We start from the raw sequence: 24,002 nt of genomic DNA on the forward strand, positions 1-24,002 counted from the left end.
AATCAACTCTGTACTCCAAAGCCTTTATTATCTTTCTGAAGTGTGCTGGCCAAAATTGCCCAGTCTGAGGTGAAGCCTTACCAATGATTTATAATATTCTAGCATGATCTCTGTGCTATTATGTTCTGATCATCTACTTATACATCCACATACTTTTTAAATCACCTTACCACCTAGTTACGTCACTTCAAAGCATGTGTATGGAAAAAGTGCACGTGGACACTTTTCAAAATTGTGCCACATATTTTATATTGTCTTTTAATAATGGTCCTGGCGGCACTCAATGCCATGTTGCAGCACATCTTGACTCAATCTTCCTACAGAATGACTGCACTAAACTCGAAAGTTTCAAAATTATTCTTAAGAGTGTATGTGGATTTCCTATTAAAAATCACTCTGATATCACTGAGTAACTAAAGGTTGCAAACTGGTGTTTACAATGCACAAATACAGATGACAAAGTTAACAAATATGGACACACAAAGATGTAGTGTGTGTTGAAATAAAGGTGCCTATGCACCAGATCAGTAAACAATGGAATAGATACATGATCAGCATTAAATTTGCAAGTATATTAGTACAGAATGTGAAATAAAAGCATAAGCATCTCCTAATTTGACTGCTCCAATAATGCAAAAGAGCCATGCATTTGCATGACACTTATCACATGTGGAGACTGAGATGGAGTCTAACAATTTCAAACATAAATCAGTTTTGTGCTTTTGACTCAAGGAAACAAAGAATTGAACTGGGTCTCTCAAAACTAATTTCACAAAGGTCCTTACGTACAGAAGGCTTTCAAATCTCGGAAAGAATCAGTCCTCTATCGTCACTCCAATACTATAATTGAAAATAGCTTCATTATGTAGATTCAGAAAAAATGAACAATGTTACAAACTTGCCAACAAAATGATCGTATTAGTCGAGTAGAATCTAGGTGCTTCGAGCAATAAAGTATTGATTTGCTCAAGTTATAATTTGAGGTAAAGTCTGTAGACTATCATAAGTCTGAACTGAAGATGCAACTGAAATAATAAGCTATTCTCATTGACCAATACCATTGAAAGGACATAGAATTGGATATTCAGTTAAATTACACTTCAAGAATGATACTGTCCAAATATCAGCCACAAGGCAAGGATATTCGATTTCCATTCCATCACTATTGGTTGACACCTCCATTTAAATAATTGATACTAAACCTGGCTTAGTGTTCAAGGATAATTACAGCCTTAAGATAATTTCAGTTCTGCTCCAACCCATTCCAGAACAGCAGCATCCTCCCATTCTTCCATATCTAGAAGTGATCAAGTCTTCATAGTACCCATTCACATCACCATGTAGTAAGACTACACTTGAAAATTAGCAGGCTAAACAACCAGTTAAGTCTAACTCTGCCCTCACCTGGTATATACACAGCACAGTAGTTCAAAGAGGTCATTGGACGGTGATTAAAAAACCAGAGATCGTGAATAATTTTGTCTCTACCAGTCCATTCCAGTGAGGCCAATAGAAATATTAACTAGTGTCCTAGCTGAGACCAGCTCACTCAGCACAGGCCATGATGGGAAGTAAGAATTTAACTAACCTTTTAGTAAGGTTTACTATTACATTGAGTGGCACATGGAGATTTCAAAATGAACTGTTATGGAAAGTTCAGTCTAAATTGTCTAAATGGAACCTTCAATTGACACAATAAGTGCAGTGTTTTGATATCAAATACAGGCAGATTTTGATCACAGATGAAAAACAATTCCAATACATGTAACAAAATAAATAAAATAATATTGCTCCAAGTGTCTGTAGCCATGTTACAAATGCAACTCCGTAGAAATTAATATTTTCCCCAAAGTCTGCAAGACCTCAATTATGAACCTCTCTTACAGGTTTTACAAACTACTGTAAATTCAATAACATACAAACTAAAATCTCATTGTTTCTTGATCTTCTCCTCCTCTGTATATAATGGGATGCCACTTTGAGTAAACAGTCTCCATGAGATTGATTTTGAATCACTCATATTTTATCGTCCTAGTCTTCAGGCTAAATGGTCCTCATGCAGATGCATTGGAGATGATCATCCAACTGATGACAAAGTAGAACAGAAATATCGGGTAAACAGCAAGGGCCTTGCGATTTGGTGGCTGGCTGTCTGCCAGAAACGCTGTTGAGGCTAGGAGAGGAAAATAAAAATTATAAGCACATTTTACGAAAACAAGATTTTCTTCAATTCTTCTTAATTCGTCATTGACTCTCAACCTCAATTGCAAAACATCCAGCTGACAAAATAAATATTCCCAGACCTCTTAAGCTGAGCTTGACCAGGTGGCTGGCATTGCCTCTGTCCGTGGAGTAAAGTACCTAACTTCTGATGTTTCAATCAACATTTCTAGTGTTGCCTATTGATGTATTTCTTCCTTTAGTGCAATTTTGGATTTTCCTTCCTTACTTCATTTCTTCCCCGTTTCTAAAGTTGTCTGATTTACTCCGATTACTCGTCTTCTAATGAGTGGTAGAACTCTTGAGGGAAGAGTAGACCACAAGGCACAGTGAGCCATTGGATCATGAGGATGCTACAGCAGGATTTGATCCAGTCAGCACTCTTTGCCAATTTTGGTACCTCATCTGTCCTAATTTACCCAAAACAGAATAGAAGTTGATTCTGGGATGTTTTAGGTCTTGGGGGTTCAATAATACATAGGTGATGGTGTTATTACTCACTGAGAAATCCAAAGTAGTTTTAAACAAAAACTTTTTTCCTCCTTGTCAGCAAAATATTTCTTAGATGCAATAATAACTGCAATGGCCCTGAATAACAAGCATATTAGTCAGTGATATAGAGCCTGGAAACTCGATAGTTGGTTAACCCACATTGAAAAATGTAATAATTTGACAGCAACAGGCAGATCCAAATGAGCTGCTTTGGCTATGATCAGATAAATAATAGAAGAATGAAGATAAGACATTGCTATCAGGCTGGATTTTATAGGAAAGGTATAAGGGAACATCGTGTCATGGAGTGTGTCAAAGGGATAAGGACAGATAATGCATATTAATCTCAGAACACCACTGTGACTTTAAGCTGTTTTTGTATTTGTAGACCATGCGGGTTAGAGTCCACTTCGGTCTACCAAGGTTTGACTATACCAAGAAGTTCTTTTGGCTTAGGGGTGGAAGGGTGTACAACGGACAAACAGAAACCCAACAGGATGTATAACTTCACAGCAGTGAAATGAAACATGTCAAAAGATTTCCAATCACAGGCACATGCCTGACCAAAAAAAAAGCTGTAGCACTGTCTTGAGCCATATGGTGGCACTAAACACAATAGATCTTATATAGCACAGTCAAATCGCATACTACAGGAACCATAGGTATACCCAGATAAAACTGCTCAAGCAAATTCCACCTTTCACTGAACTGCTACTGTACAAGACAAAGCAGGACTGAGCATAAATTAATATGTCTCCACAGAACTTGTATCAAATAATGCCTATATTTCTTTCAGTAGAAATAATTTCCTTTTCTTTCATTCTTCACCCAGAGCTCCAGATTATACATATCAAGCATTAAAAGCAGCCAGGTTGTCAACCCAGTGCCATGATATTGTTAATTTTCTTACCATGCTGCCAGAAAGACCAGAATACTGGGAAAACCAGCTATTTCCCACTATGAAGATGCCCAACACCAGACTATTATTTTATAACTAGAACAACTTTAATTTCAGCTTGCCTCAAGCTTCACTCCATTTTACATTCCACATGACATTTTAGCCTAAATAATCTCCAAAGTGTTTTCCTTGCTGCATTTTAAAAAATAATCTTTTTTTCTGGAATGATTGCAAATTACTCTGGAGATTGTCATAATTCCATTCGCATAAACCTCACTAAACTGCAGCATGAATGGCATTAAGATTTTATTCAGTGTCTTAAATACTTAATTCTTACATCTATTCAAAATGTTTTGCATCAGCATTTAAGTCCTAATTAGTGTGAAAATTAGTTTTAAAGCAATAATTGTAACAAGAATAATTGCATTTCTCAGTTTACTCACAGTCACATTTTCAAGGTAACATAAGTGAACATGGAATCCTGTTTTCTTTTACCAACCTATTTTCCAGGGTTCCTAGTTCAGTTATGTTACCTCAAATTTTATTTTCCTATCAGCTGAGCAGCACATGGGGAACTGCTAACCAATTGCACCATCCTTAACAAGATTTGTTCACGCTAAATATGTTTCCTAACTCTCAACACAGTTTTAATCATTGTTCAAAAAAAAAAGCAATCAATTACTTACCGAAAGTTGACCAACCAAATGCGGCAAGCACAATAACAAAGCGAATTATAACCACTGCCATTGGGATTTCTGAAGTGCTGGAATGCGGAGCTAGCCGGATGAGTGAGCAAACAATCATGGCGACAGTGAGTGGTAATATACAATAACCCAGCACACACAAGCTTTGAAAGAAGGAGCTGGGAAGCAAAAAGAAATACATACATTTACTCTCAAACTTTTCTACTCCTGCTTTGGACTTCTCCATAATTTGTTTTCTCTCTGCACTTCAGCAACTGTCACGCAAGGGTTTAACATAAATGCAGAAATAAACTCATTGCAATAGTGACATTCCCCCACAGAATCATCTGATTAAGCCCATTTTCAATGTGGTGTTAACCCGTACACAACAGGGTTTAATACCACATCCTGTAAAAGATGACTGGTATCAGTCAAGACAATATAAATGATACCACATTCAGTATCAACATACCAAGAGTTAGACTGGAAGAGTTAAAATAAATAGTGAAGGTTCTTGCTCATAATTACTATCCAACAAGAAAATATGTAGTATTTCATGTGGAAACCATACGGACTATTTGATGGAGGATACAAAAATCTTTTGCAAAAAGCAGCAAGAAAGTTATCAATTTGCTAGGAGATTGACAGTTTGCATGAAATCATTTTTCCAACATTTTAAAGGTGGAGGAAGAGGAGGAGTTTAGGAAAAAAGATTCTATGGGAAGTTACAGAAGGCTCCTTCACTGATGATGGATAATAGGAGAGCTGGAGATGCCGAACGTGATGGACGGGCAATATTTCATTCGGATAATCAATTATTCGATTAATCGGTTAAATGCCTTTCCTCTAGAGATCGTTTTTAACATCTGCTCCCTGTTCAGGAAACTAGCAGCAGCACACATCGCGCGAGGCCCTGACCCCCGCCCCCCCCGCCCCAACCCCGTCCAACACATTCCCCCCCGTCCCCAACCCTGTCCAATCCAGACCACAACCACGTCCAACCCCGTCCCCCAACCCCACCCAACAACGCCCTTGCCCCCAACCCCGTCCAACCCCTCCCCCTGCCCCCAACCCCTTCCAACCCCTCCCCCCGCCCCCAACACTCGTCCAACACCACACCCCTGCCGCCAACCCCATCTAACACAGCCCCCAACCACGTCCAACACCGCCCCCCCCAACCCCAACCCCGTCCAACACTGCCCCCAGGCGTCCAACACCACCCCTCCGACCCCAACCCCGTCCAACACCTGCCCCTCCCACAACCCTGACCCCCACCCCCAAACCCAAACAACGCCCTGCCCACCCCCAACCCACCCTCCCGCCCCACCCCAACCCCATCCAACAGCCCCGCCCCCAACCCAGTCCAACAACTCCCCCCCGCACTCAACCCAGCCCAACACGGCCCCCTCTGCCCCCAACCCTGTCCAACACCGCCCCCAACCCCAACCCCGTCCAACACCGCCCCCCACGACCCAATCCCGCTGCCCTGCCCCCAAACCCGTTCACCCGCCCCCAAACCCGTCCAACACCCCCCCACCCCCAACCCTGTCCAACACCTGCCCCGCTCCCAACCACGTCCTGCACCCCCAACCATCACCGCCCCGCCCACCCCCAACCCCATCCAACCGCCCCAGCCCGCCCGCCCCAACCCCGTCCAACACCGCCCCCCCCGCCCCAACCCTGTCCAACACCTTCCCCCGCCATCAACCCAGTCCAACACCGCCACCTGCCCTCAACACCTCCCCCCACACCTCCCCCACCTCCAACCCCGTCCAACACGGCCCCCTCCGTCTACAACCCTGTCCAACACCGTCCCTCCGCCCCCAAACCCAACCCCGTCCAACACTGCCCCAACTCCATCCAACACCGCCCCCCCACCCCCAAACCCAACCCCGTCCAAAACCTCCCCCAACTCTGTCCAACCCCTCCCCCACGCCCACAACCCCGTCCCCAACCCCTCCCCCACGCCCACAACCCTGTCCCCAATCCCTCCACCCATCCCCCAACCCTAACCCCGTCCAACAGCCCCCCCACCCCCAAACCTGTCCAACACCTGCCCCGCCCCCAACCCCATACCCCACTCCCAACCAACATCGCCCCGCCCACCCCCAACCCACCGCCCCGCCCGCCCCCATCCCCGTCCAACACCGCCCCCCCGACCCCAACCCCATCCAACACCTGCCCCGCCCCCAACCCCATCCCCCACCCCCAACCCCGTCCAACACCTTCCCCCGCCCTCAACCCACTCCAACACCGCCACCTGCCCTCAACCCTCCCCCCACACCTCCCCCACCCCCAACCCCGTCCAACACGGCCCCCTCCGTCCCCAACCCTGTCCAACACCATCCCTCCACCCCCAACCCCAACCCCGTCCAACACGGCCCCCTCCGTCCCCAACCCCGCCCTCCCCGCCCACAACCCTGTCCAACACCGCCCTCCCCGCTCACAATCCTGTCCAACACCGTCCCCCGCCCCCAAACCCAACCCCGTCCAAAACCTCCCCCAACTCTGTCCAACCCCTCCCCCACGCCCACAACCCCGTCCCCAATCCCTCCCCCACGCCCACAACCCTGTCCCCAATCCCTCCACCCGTCCCCAACCCCATCCCCCAACCCCATCCCTGTCCAACACCACTCCCCACTCCCAACACCGCCCCCAACCCCATCCAACCCCTTCCCTGCGCCCTCAACCCCGTCCGCACCCCCAACCCCTCCGCCCATCTCCAACCCTCCCCCGCGCCCCAACTCCTCCCCCCAAGCCTCCCTCTGCGGCCCCAACCTGCCCCCGACACCCACCCCCGACCCCCCCGCACCTCCACCCCTCCCCCGCGCCCCCCCTCCGACCCCCCCACGCCCCCCCACCCCCCACCCCCAACACCTGTATAGGACAATATTGGAGAGATTATGTGGGGAAGGGGAGTTTAGGGTTCACCGCTACATTGAACTTCAGGGAAAGTGTAGGGAGAGAGCGAGCGCGTGCAGACAGTCATTTGGAGACGGTGCCTGTTTAATCACTGTAAACAAAAGATGCAATCACTGTTGGAAACATGTCTTTGATGTAACGTTTCCATCGGAACCATGAGATCTCCTTCAGATAATCCGATTTCCAGATAATTGGTATTTGGATAATCGAGGTTCTTCTGTATAAAATTTCCATGATGTAGGACCTGCTTTCAACCACACTGTGGCACTGTAGACAACATATTCTACTGACTTTAAGAATGCAAGGTACATGAATATAAATAAGAGACAAATGATGAAATCAGAGTAATGGCATTGATATATTTGATTTTTTAAGTGCAGTCAATCTTAGTAAAGCAATGACAGCAGCTGATTTACACTCAAAGTGCTATATACAGTAAACAAATGAAACTACCAAATACAAATAAAAATTGCTGGAAAATCTCAGCATGTCTGGCAGCATATATGGGAAGAATGCAGAGTTAACGCTTCAAATTTGGTAACTCTTCATCAGAAGTGCTCTGTTGGAAGATTTGAAAACAAGGACTAGCTTTCAAGTTCATGACAAAGAGAGTGAACACAAGTAAAACAAAATACTACGGCTACTGGAGATTTGAAATAAAAACAAAGCACTGGATAAACTGTATGGCCTGGCAGCATCTGTAGAGAGAGAAAAATGGTTAATATTCCAATCCAATGTGATTCTTCTTTACCCTCGAAAGAAGAATCATATTGGACTTGAAGTGTGCATTTGATTTCTCTCTTCACAGATACTGCTTGACCTGCTGAGTTTCTATTGTTTTTATTTTACGGTATAAATGTAGATGAACTTGTCAAGATATGGATTTTGAATAAATTGTATTTTGTAAAGGGTAAAGAATGAGAGCTCATCAAGGAGGAAGAAAGAACATCATGCACCAGAATCTATAGGCAACACAATAGTGAATAAGGATTTCAGTGGTAATTGGGCTATAGTGGATGGGAATAGATACAGGAAATCTTTTCTCAAAGGCCTATATCATTATCTCAACTTATTTGTTTGCCAATTGTTTTTCAAACTGGCTTCATGGACCATATGCCAACTGCAGCCAAGACACTAAGTTGACTATATTCGTTTTGACCTGAAAAATATACAATGTTAAACTGCACAAGAGCAGAAACTTGCAATGTTGTACATGCTCTCTGGATAAGCATGCCTTTTGCAGGAGACACTGCATAGTAAATGAACTGCAAGAGAACAGAGTGGTGTTGTAGAAGGAAAAAACATCATTGCTTAATAGGACTCCAAACCATTGCATCCTTTAGCATTTGAAAAACAAGATATCAGAGTAAAATCATTAAAACAGCAGACTTTGAGGTTTAAAATCTTGGAAGGTTTCTGAGGAAGGGTTACTCGACCTGAAATGTTAACTCTGCTCTCTCTTCACAGATGCTGCCAGGCTGCTGAGCTTTTCCATCAATTTCTGTTTTTGTTTCAGACTTTGAGGTTTACTGTTTGGTCAAAAGACTACTGATGTTTTATATTTTACCATTCCAAAATGAAATGCAATTAAACATTTTCATGCTGCTATTTATTGGCTCAGCAGGTAAACGTACTGTGGAAAACAGGTAAGGATAACAAGATTTCAATCCCTGACCTTCACTTAAGTGGAAGTTGAGCTAGCTAAAGGTTACAAACAAATCAGTTTCTAAGACTCAAACAGAAGCATCAGGGACAAGGCACTAGACAGCCACCTGTGTTGATGGAACGGTGCCCTCAATAGTGAAACATGGGAAGAAAACTTACATTGTGCCACCAAGCAGTTTGGAGTTCAGTGTAATGACGACTGCGCCAAACCAAACGATTACAAACACTTCAGCAAACTCTGGGCCTCCTTCATGCTTATTGTCAACAGAACTCCCCTGTAACATCCTGTATGAAACAGAACAAATGTAAATACATCCTTCAAGTCGCATCTGCAACAAATAAAGACTTTTTTTTGTTAGATAAATCACAGGTGTACCTAAAAGCTAATAAAAGAAGGGAATCAACTTGAGCAAGCTGCTGCCCCACAATGTCAAAAGGTACTGCAAACAAACAATCGGCCAATAATGACTGACAGGATCTGATATTTAAGTTGCGTTAGCTCAGCACCATTAGAACATAGAACATAGAACATAGAACAATACAGCACAGAACAGGCCCTTCGGCCCACGATGTTGTGCCGAACATCTATCCTAGATTAAGCACCCATCCATGTACCTATCCAATTGCCGCTTAAAGGTCGCCAATGATTCTGACTCTACCACTCCCACGGGCAGCGCATTCCATGCCCCCACCACTCTCTGGGTAAAAAACCCACCCCTGACATCTCCCCTATACCTTCCACCCTTCACCTTAAATTTATGTCCCCTTGTGGGACATTAAAAAGTGGATCTAGAAGAGGAATCATCTACCTGGAAAGAACATACAAGCAGGACATTTCACATAAATGAGAGTGTATTCTCACACATGATGTAACCGTAATAGAGACAGAAACATCAACACTGAGTCAATATCTCTCACTCTCTCTCTCTCACACACACATAATATCACAGGGACACATTTAGAAAGGAGCAAACTAAGAAGACGAGCACAATATGACACAAATTCTTACAGGAAACAAGTACAAGCACACATTGGGGCTGCAGGAGAGGGGCTCCATAGTTGGTATCTACACAATGAAGGGTTTGGGAAGGAATATTTTGAAAATGGATTGCTTTTGAGATCCCCTAGATCTCAGAAGCGAATGTATCATATAGTGTCACACATAGTACTGAAGAATTGATCATCAATTCCACGCTAAAAGTGCATCTAGTGACCTGATTCTCAGCAAGGATAATTCCTATTAGCAATTGTTTCCCTACAGCTAGTTAAAACTCTCATGTAAAATTCTGCTCCTGAAAGTAAAGAAAATTGGGTGACATAGGGGAATTTTAAAAGTAAATTTCATTCACTGTTTACATGTGCACCATTCTTAGACCTCATCCAACACTATTTTTAATTAAGGTTATCTTCTCTAAGCCTTACACTTACAGCAATTAAGTAGAGAAAAAAAAACCTCTGACCACTCAGTCGCAAATGATAATAAACCATCTGAAGCCTTACACCAGATTGTTACTTACATTGCTAACAAAACACAGAGTATCAGAGGGCCCCATAGATCCCCTGTAATGAGAAAACACAAGAATTATTCACAATCATGTGCAAAACTAGTCAGTTTCTGCAATAATTAACAATTTGCCCAAAAGAAAATCATAGAACTCAGCTCCAGGATATCCCAGGTTTACTAGTGGGTTTTGTAAAATGCAAAGGTTCCAACTCTATGCACAGACCGAGCAGAATAAACTCAAAGCAGAGAATCTGTGACCACAGCCATCTCTTTAGCATTTTCAAACAAAGACTAATCACATTCAAATGCAGTTAATGACATTTATACATATCAAAATGCAGAATACTGCAGATACTAGAAATCTAAAATAAAAACACAAAATCTCTGATAAAGGACACAACTTGAAACATTTCCTGTTCGTCTCTCCATAGATCATACCTGATAAGCTAAAATATTTTATAAGCATTTACTGTTTCTAGTTCAACTTTCCAGATTTTGTTTTTACAGTCTGCTTACAGGATGCGGATGTCGTAGGCTAGACCAAGTGTTTATTCCTCATTCCTAATTGCCCAGAAGATGATGATGAGCTGCATTTTAACTATTTCAGACACTGGGATCTAAGAACATCCACATTGCTGTTAAGTAGTGTGTTCCAGGATTTTGAACCTGAAACAGTGAAGGAATAACAATTCAGTTCCTTCAGACTAGCATGTGGCTTGGAGGAGAACTTGCAGGTGGTGTTCCATTGCATCTGGTAGCCTTGTCTTTCTAGGTGGCAGAAACCACAGGTTTGAAAGGAGTTGTCACAGGAGACTTGGTGAATTACTGCATCTTGTAAATGGTACATACTGCTGCCATTGTGTGACGATAGTAAAGGGACTGAAAATCGAAGGAGTTTCAAGGAGTGATGATCAAGCAGGTTACTTTTTTCTGTGTTGAGCTTCATGGACACTGCTGGAGTTGCCCCCATTTGGCCAGATATTCCATCTCATATTCAACTTGGGCCTTATGGGTGATGGATACATATTGGCAAGTAAGGAGGTGCGTTAGTCACAGCAGCATTTCTAGCCTCAGCTAATCTTGTAATCATTATTTATATGGTCTGTCCAGTATGTTGATACTTGAGAATTGCCTTCAAATGCCAACGAATAATCATTAGGTCCCCTGTTGCTGGAGATACCGAGTCATAGAGATCTACAGCACAGAACGCCCTTTAACCCATCACATCCACACTGGTCAAAAAAACAAAAACATACCAGTTCTAACTACAGCATTTGGCCCATAGCCTTACATGTCTTGGCATTGCAAGTGTACACCTAAAATACTTAAATGTTATGAGGGTTATGCTTGTACCACCTTACAGACAATGAGTTCCAGATTCCTACCACCCTCAGGGTTAAGAAGCCTTTCCTCAAGTCCCTCTCAATCTTTCAGTTCCTTGCTTTAAATCCATGCCCATTTTACCGATCCTTCCATCAAGGGGAAATGTCTCTTCCTGTCTATCCTATCAATGATCTCCATAATTTTATACATCTCAATCATGTCCCCGCTCAAACTCCTTTGCTCTAAGGAAAATAATTCTAGTCTGTCAAATCTCATTAGAAGTTACTGCCTGATAATTGTGAAAGAGTTAATACAGTACAAACATGTTCAAGCATTCAGTGAGTGGATAAACTCTGACTAATAGGCTTAGCATAGAACAAAAAGAGAGAGGGATCCAGGCATACAGGTCCACAGCTCTCTGAAAGTGACAACACAAGTTGATAAGGTGGTCAAGAAGGGCATATAGAATTTTTGCCTTCATTTAAGGGATTACAAATTAGCAAGTAATGTTGCAGCTGTGTAGAATTTTAGTTAGGCCACATTTGGAATATTACACGCCATATGACCAGAGGGATGTAGAGACTTTGGAGAGGGTAAAGAAATGATTTGCCAGGATATTGCCTGATCTGTAGGGCTTTAGTTGTAAGGAAATTGGACAAACCTGGTTTGTTTTCACTTGAATGTCAGAGACTGAAGGGTTTAAGGTAAAAGGGGAAAGTTTTAAGGAGATATGAGAAACGAGTTTTTTTTTTACAGAGAAGGTGGTAAGTGCATGGAATGCGCTGCCAGAGGAGGTGGTACAAGCTGATACAACAGCAATGTTTAAGACAGGGAATAGAGGGATATAGATTGTGTAGAGACAAAAGGTTTTAGTTGAGAAAGATGTAATGTGTCAGTGCAGGCTTGGTTTCTGTGTTGTACTGTTCTTAATTCAAATGTATTCTTGAACGCAAACTCTGACAACTAGGCAAGGAAAGCAGCCAAGACAAGAAATGGGCTAACTCAGAGCAAAAATAGATAGCATATCAATTACATTGTACAAATTTGAATGCAATCTAATGTAATTGGTGGATCATGTGAATACAAATCTATTACTGAGCTATGGGGAGAATACAGGAGTGAATACTGAAAGGAGGCGTGAACTTCCTGATGCAGTTTGTTGACAACCTGCTATTTGCTTCTACAGAGAGAAAGGACCTTGTAAGGACTTTATTAACCCCAAAGGAAGACGTAATCTAAAGTGAAATTAGGATAAGCTTTAAAAAGGCTCAGCTGGGGAGACCTTGGGACTCCTACCTGGGGTAGAAGAAGTCACAGGGACAAAGGGAGATGCCTTAATCTGAAACAGGACATTTTGGAAATACATGACAGACGTATGGAAGGCTTTGGGGCTATTTAATTATTGTTGGAACTTTGCGAAGGGGTACATCGAAATGGGCAAGCCGCATCAAAACTGATAAACTATGGTAAGAAACTGAAGGCGCTGATACAAAACAAGGAAAGCCCTCTTGAAAGCACCTGCACTGGGACTCTCAAATCCTAGGAAGGCTTTTCACCTGTTTGTCCATAATGAAGGAAAACACTGTGGGGCTGTTCTGGCTCAGGAACACAGAAACCCGATACAACCAGCGGCATACTTCTGAAGCACACAGTCTCCTGAGCAAGAGGAATGGCATGCAGTGTAGTCACCACTGATTGTGACCCACGGCCTATGAAGGCTTAACAGCCTCATAATGAATGGAAAAGTAATGCTACACACAAAATACACTACCTTGCAGGTGCTGTGTCACAGAAAGGCTGCCACCAGTATTTATCAAGCAGAGGACAGCTTGGAAAGCCATCTACAGCATGGAATGTAACCCAGCCCAAAGTAACATTATTAAGAGAAGAAATAACCTATGAACGCCTTGAGCATATAGAGACTATGGCAGAAAAATGTCTATCAGGAATGGAAATGGAACTCTGTGTTACTAGTTCATAGGAGTATTATGATGCAAGTGCTAAAACAGGGTATTCACTGAGCAAAGTGGTGAGAAGACTAACTTTCTGTGCTCATACCTTCAGCGAAAGGCCATGGCAAAGGTGAACATTCAAATCATAGGGTCGATAACCTCCCCATTGGATTCACGTGGACTGAAATACCTTGCTACAGTAGAACACAAGACCAACTCAAACTCTTTAGCAGTGACAAACCGAAATGCAATGCAATTGGGCTGAAACCAGCTGTTGCTATCATACAAAATACAAGAAATGGCAAAATATGTTGGAAGGCTGGAGGGCAACCAGAATTAAGACCTTTATGGGTCAATGAAGTATCACAGGGAATTTGGGAAAGGGTAAACTTAGAACTAGAATTTGTAATTTCTCCCACCCAGGTAAGCTACAATTTGAAAAACAGCACTGAGAGCAAATAAGGTTGAATTGCTCTTTTTTGCAATTAGGTCAAGATAAAAATCTTTGTGTAGAAACAGGCAGAGATGTGTAACAGGATAGGTGATGAAGTGATACTGATGTTGAGTGTTGAACAATCACATGCATAAGGGAAAATGAAGGAGAAGTACCAGGAAAGGGACCTTCGGAGATGGGTTGCAGATATGCCAAGTAGTTTGCAACAACCGAATTTACTTGTACACAGTAGACTAGAGACCCTCACAGGAAGATGTTACACAACCAACCTCAGGACAATGATTACCCAACACAACAGACAAATTGATGGGTCAGCATTATGGCATACTACAAACCAAAAGAAAGAATTGCAAATAGCACTAGCACAACCATATCGGAAGAAATGGAGATGGAAGACATCCTCATCTCATTCAAAGTGAGCCCCAACAGAAGAACTGGGGAAAAGGTGATAATCCAGTATCAGCAAATTATAAACAAGGTTAAAGTAAAGAAGGATATAGAAAAGGATTATGTGGGAAATGATCTGGGACTGGGGAATGAATGCAGATATTCACCCATAGATAAGAATGGCACTTCACATTTTTATGGTCCAACAGATATGAGATTTATTTATATAGTGCACAATAGTCACTTGCTGGAGAAGGAAAAATGCCCAGAGAAAGGGAGCCACCAACTAGCTAAAGGACATTAGGGCTACCCATGTATCACTGACTCAACTAGTCCCACACCTAGGAAGAGGAGATAACTGCACCCAGGTAACGTGAAGGTGGGATGATAGTCCATCCAGGGAATCTGGACACCTACAAACACCAATCATAACACAGCCAGACCAAAATCAGGGGTTTGAGGTGGGCGGGGTGGAAATCAGAGGAGATACTTTGCTCTGTTCTTTGTGTATATTCCCATGTATATGTTCAGGGAAAGGAGACTGGTAAAAGATACATCAAACCTCCAACCTGTGTTATTCCTTTTCCAGACAAGATTTATTTGGTGAAAGTGAGGACTATAGATGCTGGGGAATCAGATTTGAACAGGCTGGCGCTGGAAAAGCACAGCAGGTCAGGCAGCATCCAAAGAACAGGAGAGTCAATGTTTCAGGCCCTTCATCAGGACTCAAGAATATTTATTTGGCAGAAGGTTACTTGCCACACATTTGCCCAATCCTGGATATTGTCCAGGTGTACCTGAACATGAGCTTGGGAAACTTCAGTATCACAGGAGTCATGAACAGTGCTGAACATTGTGCAATCATCAGCAAACATCCAAATTTCTGACCTTAAGTTGGAGTGAGTTCATTGACAAAGTAGCTAAAGTTGGTTGGACCCCTGAAAAACTGTGATGGGGGAGGCAATGGCCTAGTGGTATTATCACTGGACTATTAATGCAGAGATCCCAATAATGTTCTGGGGACTCTGGTTTGAATCCTGCCACGGTAAATGGTGGATTTTGAATTCAATCTCTGGAATTAAGAATCTAATTATGTCTGTGAATCTATTATCAATTGTTGGATCACTGAAGCCCTTTAGGAAGGAAACTGCCATCCTTACCTGGTCTGGCTGACATATGACTCCAGACCCATAGCAATGCGGTTGATTCTTAACTGTTTTCCGGATAATTAGGGATGGGCAATAAATGCTGGCCTTGCCAGTGATGCCCTCATCCCATGAGCAAATAAAAATAAAATGTCATGGGACTGAGATGATTGAACTCCAATGACCATACCATCTTCCTTTGTGATTAGTATGACTCCAACCATCAGATAACCTTTCCCTCTAATTCACACTAACTTCAGTTTACGCAAGGATTTCACATTCACTCAAATGCAGCATTGATGTGAAGGGCAATTATCCTTGCCTCATCTTTGAATTCAACTTATTTGTCCATGTTTGGACAAAGGCTGGGTTAGGAACCCAAACTGAACATCGATTAACAGCTAACTTCTTAGCAAGTTTCCTTTGATATAACCATTAATAACACCTTCCATCACTCTACTAAAGAATGAGAGTAGACTGATAGGGTAGAATAGAATGCTGTCCGTACTAAAATCATAGAATAGAATCAGAGTCTCTAGTGTGGAAGTAAGCCATTTAGCTCATCAATTTCACACCTACCCTCTGAAGAGTGTTTATCAATGCATTTGAATGAGTATTGTACCTAGGCCTCTGAAAACGCTGCTTTGGAGAAACTCACTAAAAATGTGCAGGAACATCCTGCGTGGTTTCACTTTCATATTTTTCTCAAACTCTCTCCTATCCACACTGTTCCTCCATTTATATGTGGGGAATGAATGCATATATTCACCCATAGATGAGAATGGCACTTTACATTTTTATGGTCCAACAGATAGGTTTATTTAAATAGCGCACAATGGTCACTTGTTGGAGAAGGAAAAATGCCCAATAGAGAAAGAGAGCCACCAATTAGCTAAAGGACATTAGGGCTACCCATGTATCACTGACTCAACTAGTCCCACAGCTAGGAAAAGGAGAAAACTGCACACAGAATAGAATCCATCCTAGAATATTATTATACTATCAGAAAGCATTCTGCTCCAAGATATTTGGACACTCAGATATTGCAAAGATTAAAACATAATTTATCTCAATCAGCAACAACCTGTACAACAGCAAACATTAAGACATTTTCCAACAAGGTTAAGCCCTCTTGAAAACAATAATTTTGCTGGCACTAGCAATATGCTAATAATTTGCTCCCATTAAAGCATTTTCCAGCATGTGTCACTGAAAACAATTAAAGAGGAAAACCCTATTGATTCTGACCTGACATCCCCTTTCTACTAGCCCAAAGACATTAAGATCAACTGTAATGTCCCACCACTATTTTGCCAAGATCATCCTAATCAATTTAACCCAGGAATTAAATCTCACTGCAGGACTGGACATAAAAGTTACTCTCAGAGACTAAGAAAAATCCTTTCTGTAATGTATTTTCAGTCCAACATGTTCTTGAAATTATATTCAATTGTACTTACAATCTCTAAGGAGGCTGCTGCTCTTTTTGGGATACATAACATGGACAAACTTCTTCCCAACAGCCTTCAGATCTCGCATCTGATAAACACAAAGCAAATAAAGAAAAAAAATATAGTTGCCAAGGAATGCTTGGAATCACATCAATATACTTAGATCAGATACAATTGCCAATGGGAAAAACAGATTAGTAAGATGATCATGAGGAATTGTTTGTGGTTGTCACCTGTTTTTATCATGAAAACAAATTCACTTTATGGGGAGCACAGTTTCAAATATCTTACAACAATGATCCACTTAACAACTTTAAAAATCAATTCCATTTCTCCTGATTGACTTCAAAGTTGTTTCCATACGGTTTTTCCTTTAGCACATTTTGAATTAATATTAACTTCCAATAACTCAACAGTGACAAAATGGATGTTCTAATACCTCAGTCCTAGGTAAGTGTCTCCAACATGATTTAATGAAGTTGCTTACTCATGACACATCATTTTTACTAACTGCATGAAACAACAATGCAATCAACCATATACTCAGTATGTTAACAAAATTAGGCAAAAGTGGGTACTGCAGTTGCTGGAGATTAGAATCAAGAGTAGAATAGTGCTGGAAAACTACAACACATCAGGCAGCATCCGAGGAGCAGAAAAATCAACGTCAATTTTCCTGTTAACAAAATTACACTAGTTTTGGCTAGTAATTCTTGCCATTCCATTTAAACCCTGTAATTGACTCACAGCCTGCAAATAACTCCATGTTCCAAGTAAACAGTCTTTATGCTCAAAGCAGAGCTCCATTCTACATCATGTCCAAAATGTCTAATATAGTTTTGCTGTGACAAAAGTCTAGACTTGAAATGGACACTCATACATTAGTTCCGACTCCTAAGCCATTAAAATAAGATCTGTGCAAAAGAGAAATTCTTGTTTATTAAAGCAGTAACAAGTATAAATGCACTATCTTGCATGCGACATTGGTCAAAAGTAACAATTTGAATTACTTTAGAGCATTTTTGGGGTGGAGGAGGTTGGGGAAGGGGAAAGAATATGGAAGCAAAAGAAGAAAAATGTCCATTATCCACAGATTAATTAGTTATTCTAGAGTCGTAGTTAATGTCTTAAAACTTTATATCAAATATTTTAGGAAAAGTTATTTGGTGAAGGTTTTAGAAATGCCTGGGTAATTAGGAATCTTAGATTGAAGATGGTAGCTTCTCTTGCATGGCAAACAAAACTTGCAATTACAGATTGCTCTGCTATGACGTGCGTTTTGTTAATGTGAATTTGCTGCAGCGAGATTGATGAATTGGGGACACTGTTTCTAAAGTGCGAACTTTTAAAATGTGTGTTGGCTGTAATGCGATTATATCTGCTACACTTTAAGTGCTGTTTCTAATGTGCAATTTTTCTGTAATGCGGAGTTGCACAAGATTGCAACTATCACGTTACAAAAGAACTACCTGTATACATAGGACCTTATTTGCTGACTTCAGACTATGATACGATAAGGCAGCACATGGAATAAAGCAGGCAGTTTTGTACTAAAAATTCAGAGACAAATAACCCTCAACTTTATAAATGAACCCTTGGGTGACAAACATGAAGTAGCAAAGACAGACAACGGTGAGATTTTGCTACAGATAAAATTTATGAAGAAACCTTCTCTGCATAATTACTCAGTTCACAAAATCGAAATGGAATGATACCAACGCAGACCTGCAAGGTCCCAGTTTCAACTACTGGTCCATGCTGAATTTGGTGATGTCAGAGAGAATAGTAATTGCAATTATATAACTGGTCTTAGCGTCCCTTGAACAAAACGGAAAGCTAACAAAACCAGCCTCTCTCTGCTTGATTTAGTCCCAGAAACCATGCTGGGAAGTGCATGTTTGGATGACAGGTAAGTTTTCATGTGTGAGCTGAAAAATGTGTTGCTGGAAAAGCGCAGCAGGTCAGGCAGCATCAAAGGAGCAGGAAAAGCGACATTTCGGGCATAAGCCCTTCTTCAGGAATGAGGACGGTGTGCCAAGCAGGCTAAGATAAAAGGTAGGGAGGAGGGACTTGGGGGAGGGGCATTGGGAATGTGAGAGGAGGTTAAGGTAAGGGTGATAGGCCGGAGAGTGGTTGGGGGCGGAGAGGTCGGGAAGATGATTGCAGGACAAGAAGGTGGTGCTGAGTCCGAGGGTTGGGACTGAGAAAACGTGGGTGGGGGGGGAACGGAAATTAGGAAGCTGGAGAAATCTGCATTCATCCCTTGTGGTTGGATGGTTCCTAGGCGGAAGATAAGGCGCTCTTCCTCCAGGCATCGTGTTGCCATGTTCTGGCGATGGAGGAGGCCAAGGATCTGCATGTTCTTGGCAGAGTGGGAGGGGGAGTTAAAGTGTTCAGCCACGGGGCTATTGGGTTGGTTGGTGTGGGTGTCCCAGAGGTGTTCTCTGAAACGTTCCGCAAGTAGGCGGCCTGTCTCCTCCTGTACATTGGGGAGACAGGCCGCCTACTTGCAGAACGTTTCAGAGAACACCTCTGGGACCCGCACCAACCAACCCAACAGCCACGTGGCTGAACACTTTAACTCCCCCTCCCACTCTGCCAAGAATATGCAGGTCCTTAGCCCCCTCCATCGCCAGAACATGGCAACACGACGCCTGGAGGAAGAGCGCCTTATCTTCCGCCTAGGAACCTTCCAACCACAAGGGATGAATGCAGATTTCTCCAGCTTCCTCATTTCCCTTCTCCCCACCTTTTCTCAGTCCCACCCCTCGGACTCAGCACCACCTTCTTGACCTGCAATCTTCTTCCCGACCTCTCCGGCCCCAACCCTCTCCAGCCTATCACCCTCACCTTAACCTCCTCTCGCATTCCCAACGCCCTTCCCCAAAGTTCCTCCTCCCTACCATTTATCTTAGCCTGCTTGGCACACCGTCCTCATTCCTGAAGAAGGGTTTATGCCCGAAACGTCGATTCTCCTGTTCCTTTGATGCTACCAGACCTGCTGCGCTTTTCCAGCAACACATTTTTCAGCTCTAATCTCCAGCATCTGCAGTCCTCTCTTTCTCCAAGTTTTCATGTATTCCATGGTTACAGCCAGCTCACCACTAATTCCATAAGATACTAGACATACTTAACACTATGTGGAATAGTACCTTCGCAGGAGTTACTGTCCTCATAAGAACATAGATTTGGGGATGTTCAACAGTACTTACAATTGTATCCTTGACGGGTTCATCCAGAGTGGAGTAGTCATCTTCCTGTGACTGAGAACTGACAGGAACTGTAATTTGTCCCTCAACAGGGACATCGTTTGATATCGACACATCAGCCAAGTCTGAAAACTATAATGCCAAGAGACATTAGATCATCAGCCCATCATTTATTTTCAAAGGAGTTTTCCCCTTCTCCTATTGTCAACCACAGCCCCACTCCCAATCTCTATTACAAGCATAGGGCCTAGCATATTGCCTATTCCCAAACCTCCACTGATACCTCTCTAAAGAAGCACATGAAGTCAAGAAGCACATATCCCAACTTTCACTCCGCTTGATCTGGTCCCATCATTTAGCACAAACTCAAACTTCAATATTCTACAGCATTCTTCATTATTTTAGGCTTACAGTTACTTTTTAAAATCTAATCTACAATGAGAATTTTCTTTATCTTTACATAAACGACACTTGCAAGTTGGAATAGCATACACAAAAATGTTTACAAACAATATGCTAGAGGCAAGTAGACAGTATCTGGCTGGTTGCATTATATTTGCAGTTTCAATTCTTTAGGTGCTCAGTTAAGCTAGCCAGCTGGAGAGTATCATTGCTACGATCCCAGCTGATGGCAAAGGAGTTAAAAATAGCTCTTAGGTCTAAAGGCTTCAAAGGATGGAGAGAAATGAGGAACATGGTAATGAGTTGGATGATCAGCAAGATCATATTGAATGGCAGAGCAAGGTCAACGGGCTGAATGGCCGACTTCTATTTTCTAAATATTCTATATATTATTTTCTATTACATAAGCTATAGTATATATTCTATTCTGTACATCCTGCAATTTTCTATATTTCTATCATTAAGTGTCTATACATGGTTATATAAATTTTTGAACCTAAGTAGCCAAATAATCATGGTACACCATGAACTTTCATTCCATCTTGTTTAAGTGCTTTATTTATTTGCATCCCAATTTTTCCTCAAAGGATCAGAGGGGTCCAAAGTCAATTAAGTGATTTCCCCTTCATTATCTCTCCTAAATTCAGTTTACAAACAGGTTCTCACTGTCACTCTCAATCTTCATCCAATAATGCAACCGATTCTGAATTTCAAATAAATTAGAACAGAGTTAAACCCACATGGATATATTACAAACCTTAAATACAACAGCATGATCAAACTGCTTATCTGCTTGTATCAAACAGGTTAAAATCACAGCCAAGTTAAACTCTTCTGAAATGAAAACTTTCCAAAAGGATCACAGGAGATAAATAAAGCAGTGTTTGCGATTTTACTATACTGCCCGTGAACAGAGGGAAACTCTACAAACATCCCTATCCTCAATGATAGAGATGTCCAACACATCTGTGCAAAGGATAAGGCTGAAACATTTGCAACAATTTTAATACAGAAATGACAAGAGAACATTCGATCCTAGCCTCCTCCTGAGGACCTCAAATTTTATGGCAGCCTTCAGTCAATTCAGTTCACTATCTGGTATCTACAAACATCTGGAGGCATTGGATACAACAAAGGCTCTCGGCCCTGCTATTCCAACAATAGTATGACTACGTGTTGTTTTGGATTGTCATGCTTCTCGCCAAGCTGCTCCAGCACAGCTTCAATACCAGCACACACCTGGCAAATAGATTTTCTGATTTGCATACTGGAATCCACCTGATGAAGGAGCAGGTTCCAAAAGCTAGTGCTTCCAAATAAACCTGTTGGACTATAACCTGGTGTTGTGTGAATTTTAACTTCGAATTAACAAATCGCACTTTAAAAACTTAGTACTACGAACACGACTTGATTATGTAGAGTTGAAGCAAGTCAGTCAGGGCCCCTGTTTACCATTTAATGATTCCAGTTGGAAAATGAGGAGAGGACAGTTCAGCTCAACTCCTGCTACATCTGACAGCAACAGGCAGCATCCTCAGGGTGTGAGCGGACCCCGGGGCGGGGGCGGGACCCCGGGGCGGGGGCGGGACCCCGGGGGGGCCAGAGCTTCAGTCCCTGGGCCCACAGTAATACAGCGGTTGTTTCTGTCATGATTAATAGCCTGCACTGACTCACCAGCGGCTGTCGAGACTCACTCTCCACCTCCGCCATCTTCAGTCCTGCTGACGTGGTGAACAAACACCTGACGTCATCCCCGCGACAATGCTCCCATTGTGGCGCAGGCAATGTGCGTCACTGAGAGGTGCTGTGTTTACTCTGAGGTTGTTTGTATGTGATGAGAATTCAGTCTAAAGCAATGGCGAGACTCCTCTGCGATACAAGATAGAGTCCGGTTGCTAAAGTGGCCTGAACCGTGCACCACCTTGTCCTCTGCGCTAATGTTGCTCTCGCTTCCCAGCATTGAGCTCCCTTTTTGCTTCACTTTGCCCTTTTAAAATACGACCGTTTCCGCACTTTCAATTAATCCCTTTCTAAATATTACCTTTCCCACATCCTCTCACATTCTCCACTTTGATTTTAGAATATGGGGAGAAAGCAGGAACTTGGCTTGCAGGTTAGAAAAAATAAGCCATGATGAAAATGTAGATGGATGTGTTGGTAAGTTTGCAGATAATATAAAGATCAGTGGAGTTTTAGATTGTGTAGAAGGTTGTCAAAGGATACAGCAGGATATAGATCAGTTGCAGGTATGAAATGGCAGATGGAGTTTAATCTGGGTAAATGTGAGGTGCTGAACTTTGGGAGATCGAATGTTAAGGAAAAGTACACAATTAATAACGACCCTGAGCAGTATTGATGTACAGGGGGATCTTGGGGTTCACATCCATAGCTCCCTGAAAGTGACCACACAAGTATTTAGAGTGGTAAAGAAAGCATATGGCATGCTTGCCTTTATTGGTCAGGGAACTGAGTACAAGAGTTAGGATAGGCAAAAGTGAGGACTGCAGATGCTGGAAATCAGAGTTGAGATCAGAGTGGTGCTGGAAAAGCACAGCAGGTCAGGCAGCATCCGAGGAGCAGGAAAATCGATGTTTCAGGAATAGATCTATTCCTGATGGAGGACTATTGCCTGAAACATAGATTTTCCTGCTCCTCGGATGCTGCCTGACCTGCTGTGCATTTCCAACACCACTCTGATCTAAACTCTGGTTTCCAGCATCTGGAGGCCTCATTTTTGCCTATCCTAACTCTTGTACTCTAATCTAAACTACAAGAATTAGAATGTCAATTTGCAGCTTTATAAGATTTTGGTTGGGTCACACTTAAGAGTATTGCGTTCAATTCTGGTCACCACATTACAGGAAGGATGTGGATGCTTTGGAAGGGTGTAGAAAATGTTTACCATGCTGCCTGGATTAGAGAGTATGACCTATAAGGAGAGGCTAGAAAAGCTAGGATTGTTTTCTCTGGAGCAGCTGAGGCTAAGGGGAGACTTGACAGAAGTCTATGAAATTATGAGATGCATAGATAGGGTTGATGGACAGAATCTTTTTCCCAAAGTTGAGATGTCTAGAACTAGGGGGCATGCATTGGGTTGAGGGGAGGAAAGTTCAAACGAGATGTGAGTGACAAGTTTTTTACACAGAGACTGATAGGTGTCAGGAACACGCTGTCAGGTGTGGTAGTGGAGGTAGATACAACAGGAGCGTTTAAGGGATCTTTAGATAAGCACATGAATATGCAAGGAATGGAGGGATATGGACTAAGTACAGGCAAAGGGATTTGTTTAATTTGA

At 42.5% G+C, this 24,002-nt stretch overlaps 1 protein-coding gene across 1 annotated transcript; it reads right to left on the bottom strand.

The window, feature by feature from the left end:
• Nucleotides 1-242: 242 nt before the first annotated feature.
• On the bottom strand, nt 243-22,440 carry yipf6 (Yip1 domain family, member 6). The gene is made up of 7 exons (XM_060832774.1): nt 22,382-22,440; nt 20,309-20,437; nt 17,106-17,184; nt 10,398-10,440; nt 9,040-9,165; nt 4,297-4,472; nt 243-2,173 (listed from the first exon to the last, which is right to left on the bottom strand). The coding sequence occupies exons 1-7, from the start codon at nt 22,415-22,417 to the stop codon at nt 2,055-2,057; spliced, it is 708 nt and encodes a 235-aa protein (XP_060688757.1). The 5' UTR covers nt 22,418-22,440; the 3' UTR covers nt 243-2,054.
• Between the last annotated feature and the right edge of the window lie 1,562 nt (nt 22,441-24,002).

Source organism: Hemiscyllium ocellatum, chromosome 11, assembly GCF_020745735.1.
Source record: "Hemiscyllium ocellatum isolate sHemOce1 chromosome 11, sHemOce1.pat.X.cur, whole genome shotgun sequence".
Taxonomy (NCBI): domain Eukaryota; kingdom Metazoa; phylum Chordata; class Chondrichthyes; order Orectolobiformes; family Hemiscylliidae; genus Hemiscyllium; species Hemiscyllium ocellatum.

Bases quoted from the DNA above. Each gene is read 5' to 3' on its own strand.
- yipf6 (XM_060832774.1), bottom strand. From the start codon at position 22,417: ATGGCGGAGGTGGAGAGTGAGTCTCGACAGCCGCTG. The intron at 20,438-22,381 runs GTGAGTCAGTGC...TTGGCATTATAG, and splicing joins GTGAGTCTCGACAGCCGCTG to TTTTCAGACTTGGCTGATGT. The intron at 17,185-20,308 runs GTAAGTACTGTT...TGTGTTTATCAG, and splicing joins AACCCGTCAAGGATACAATT to ATGCGAGATCTGAAGGCTGT.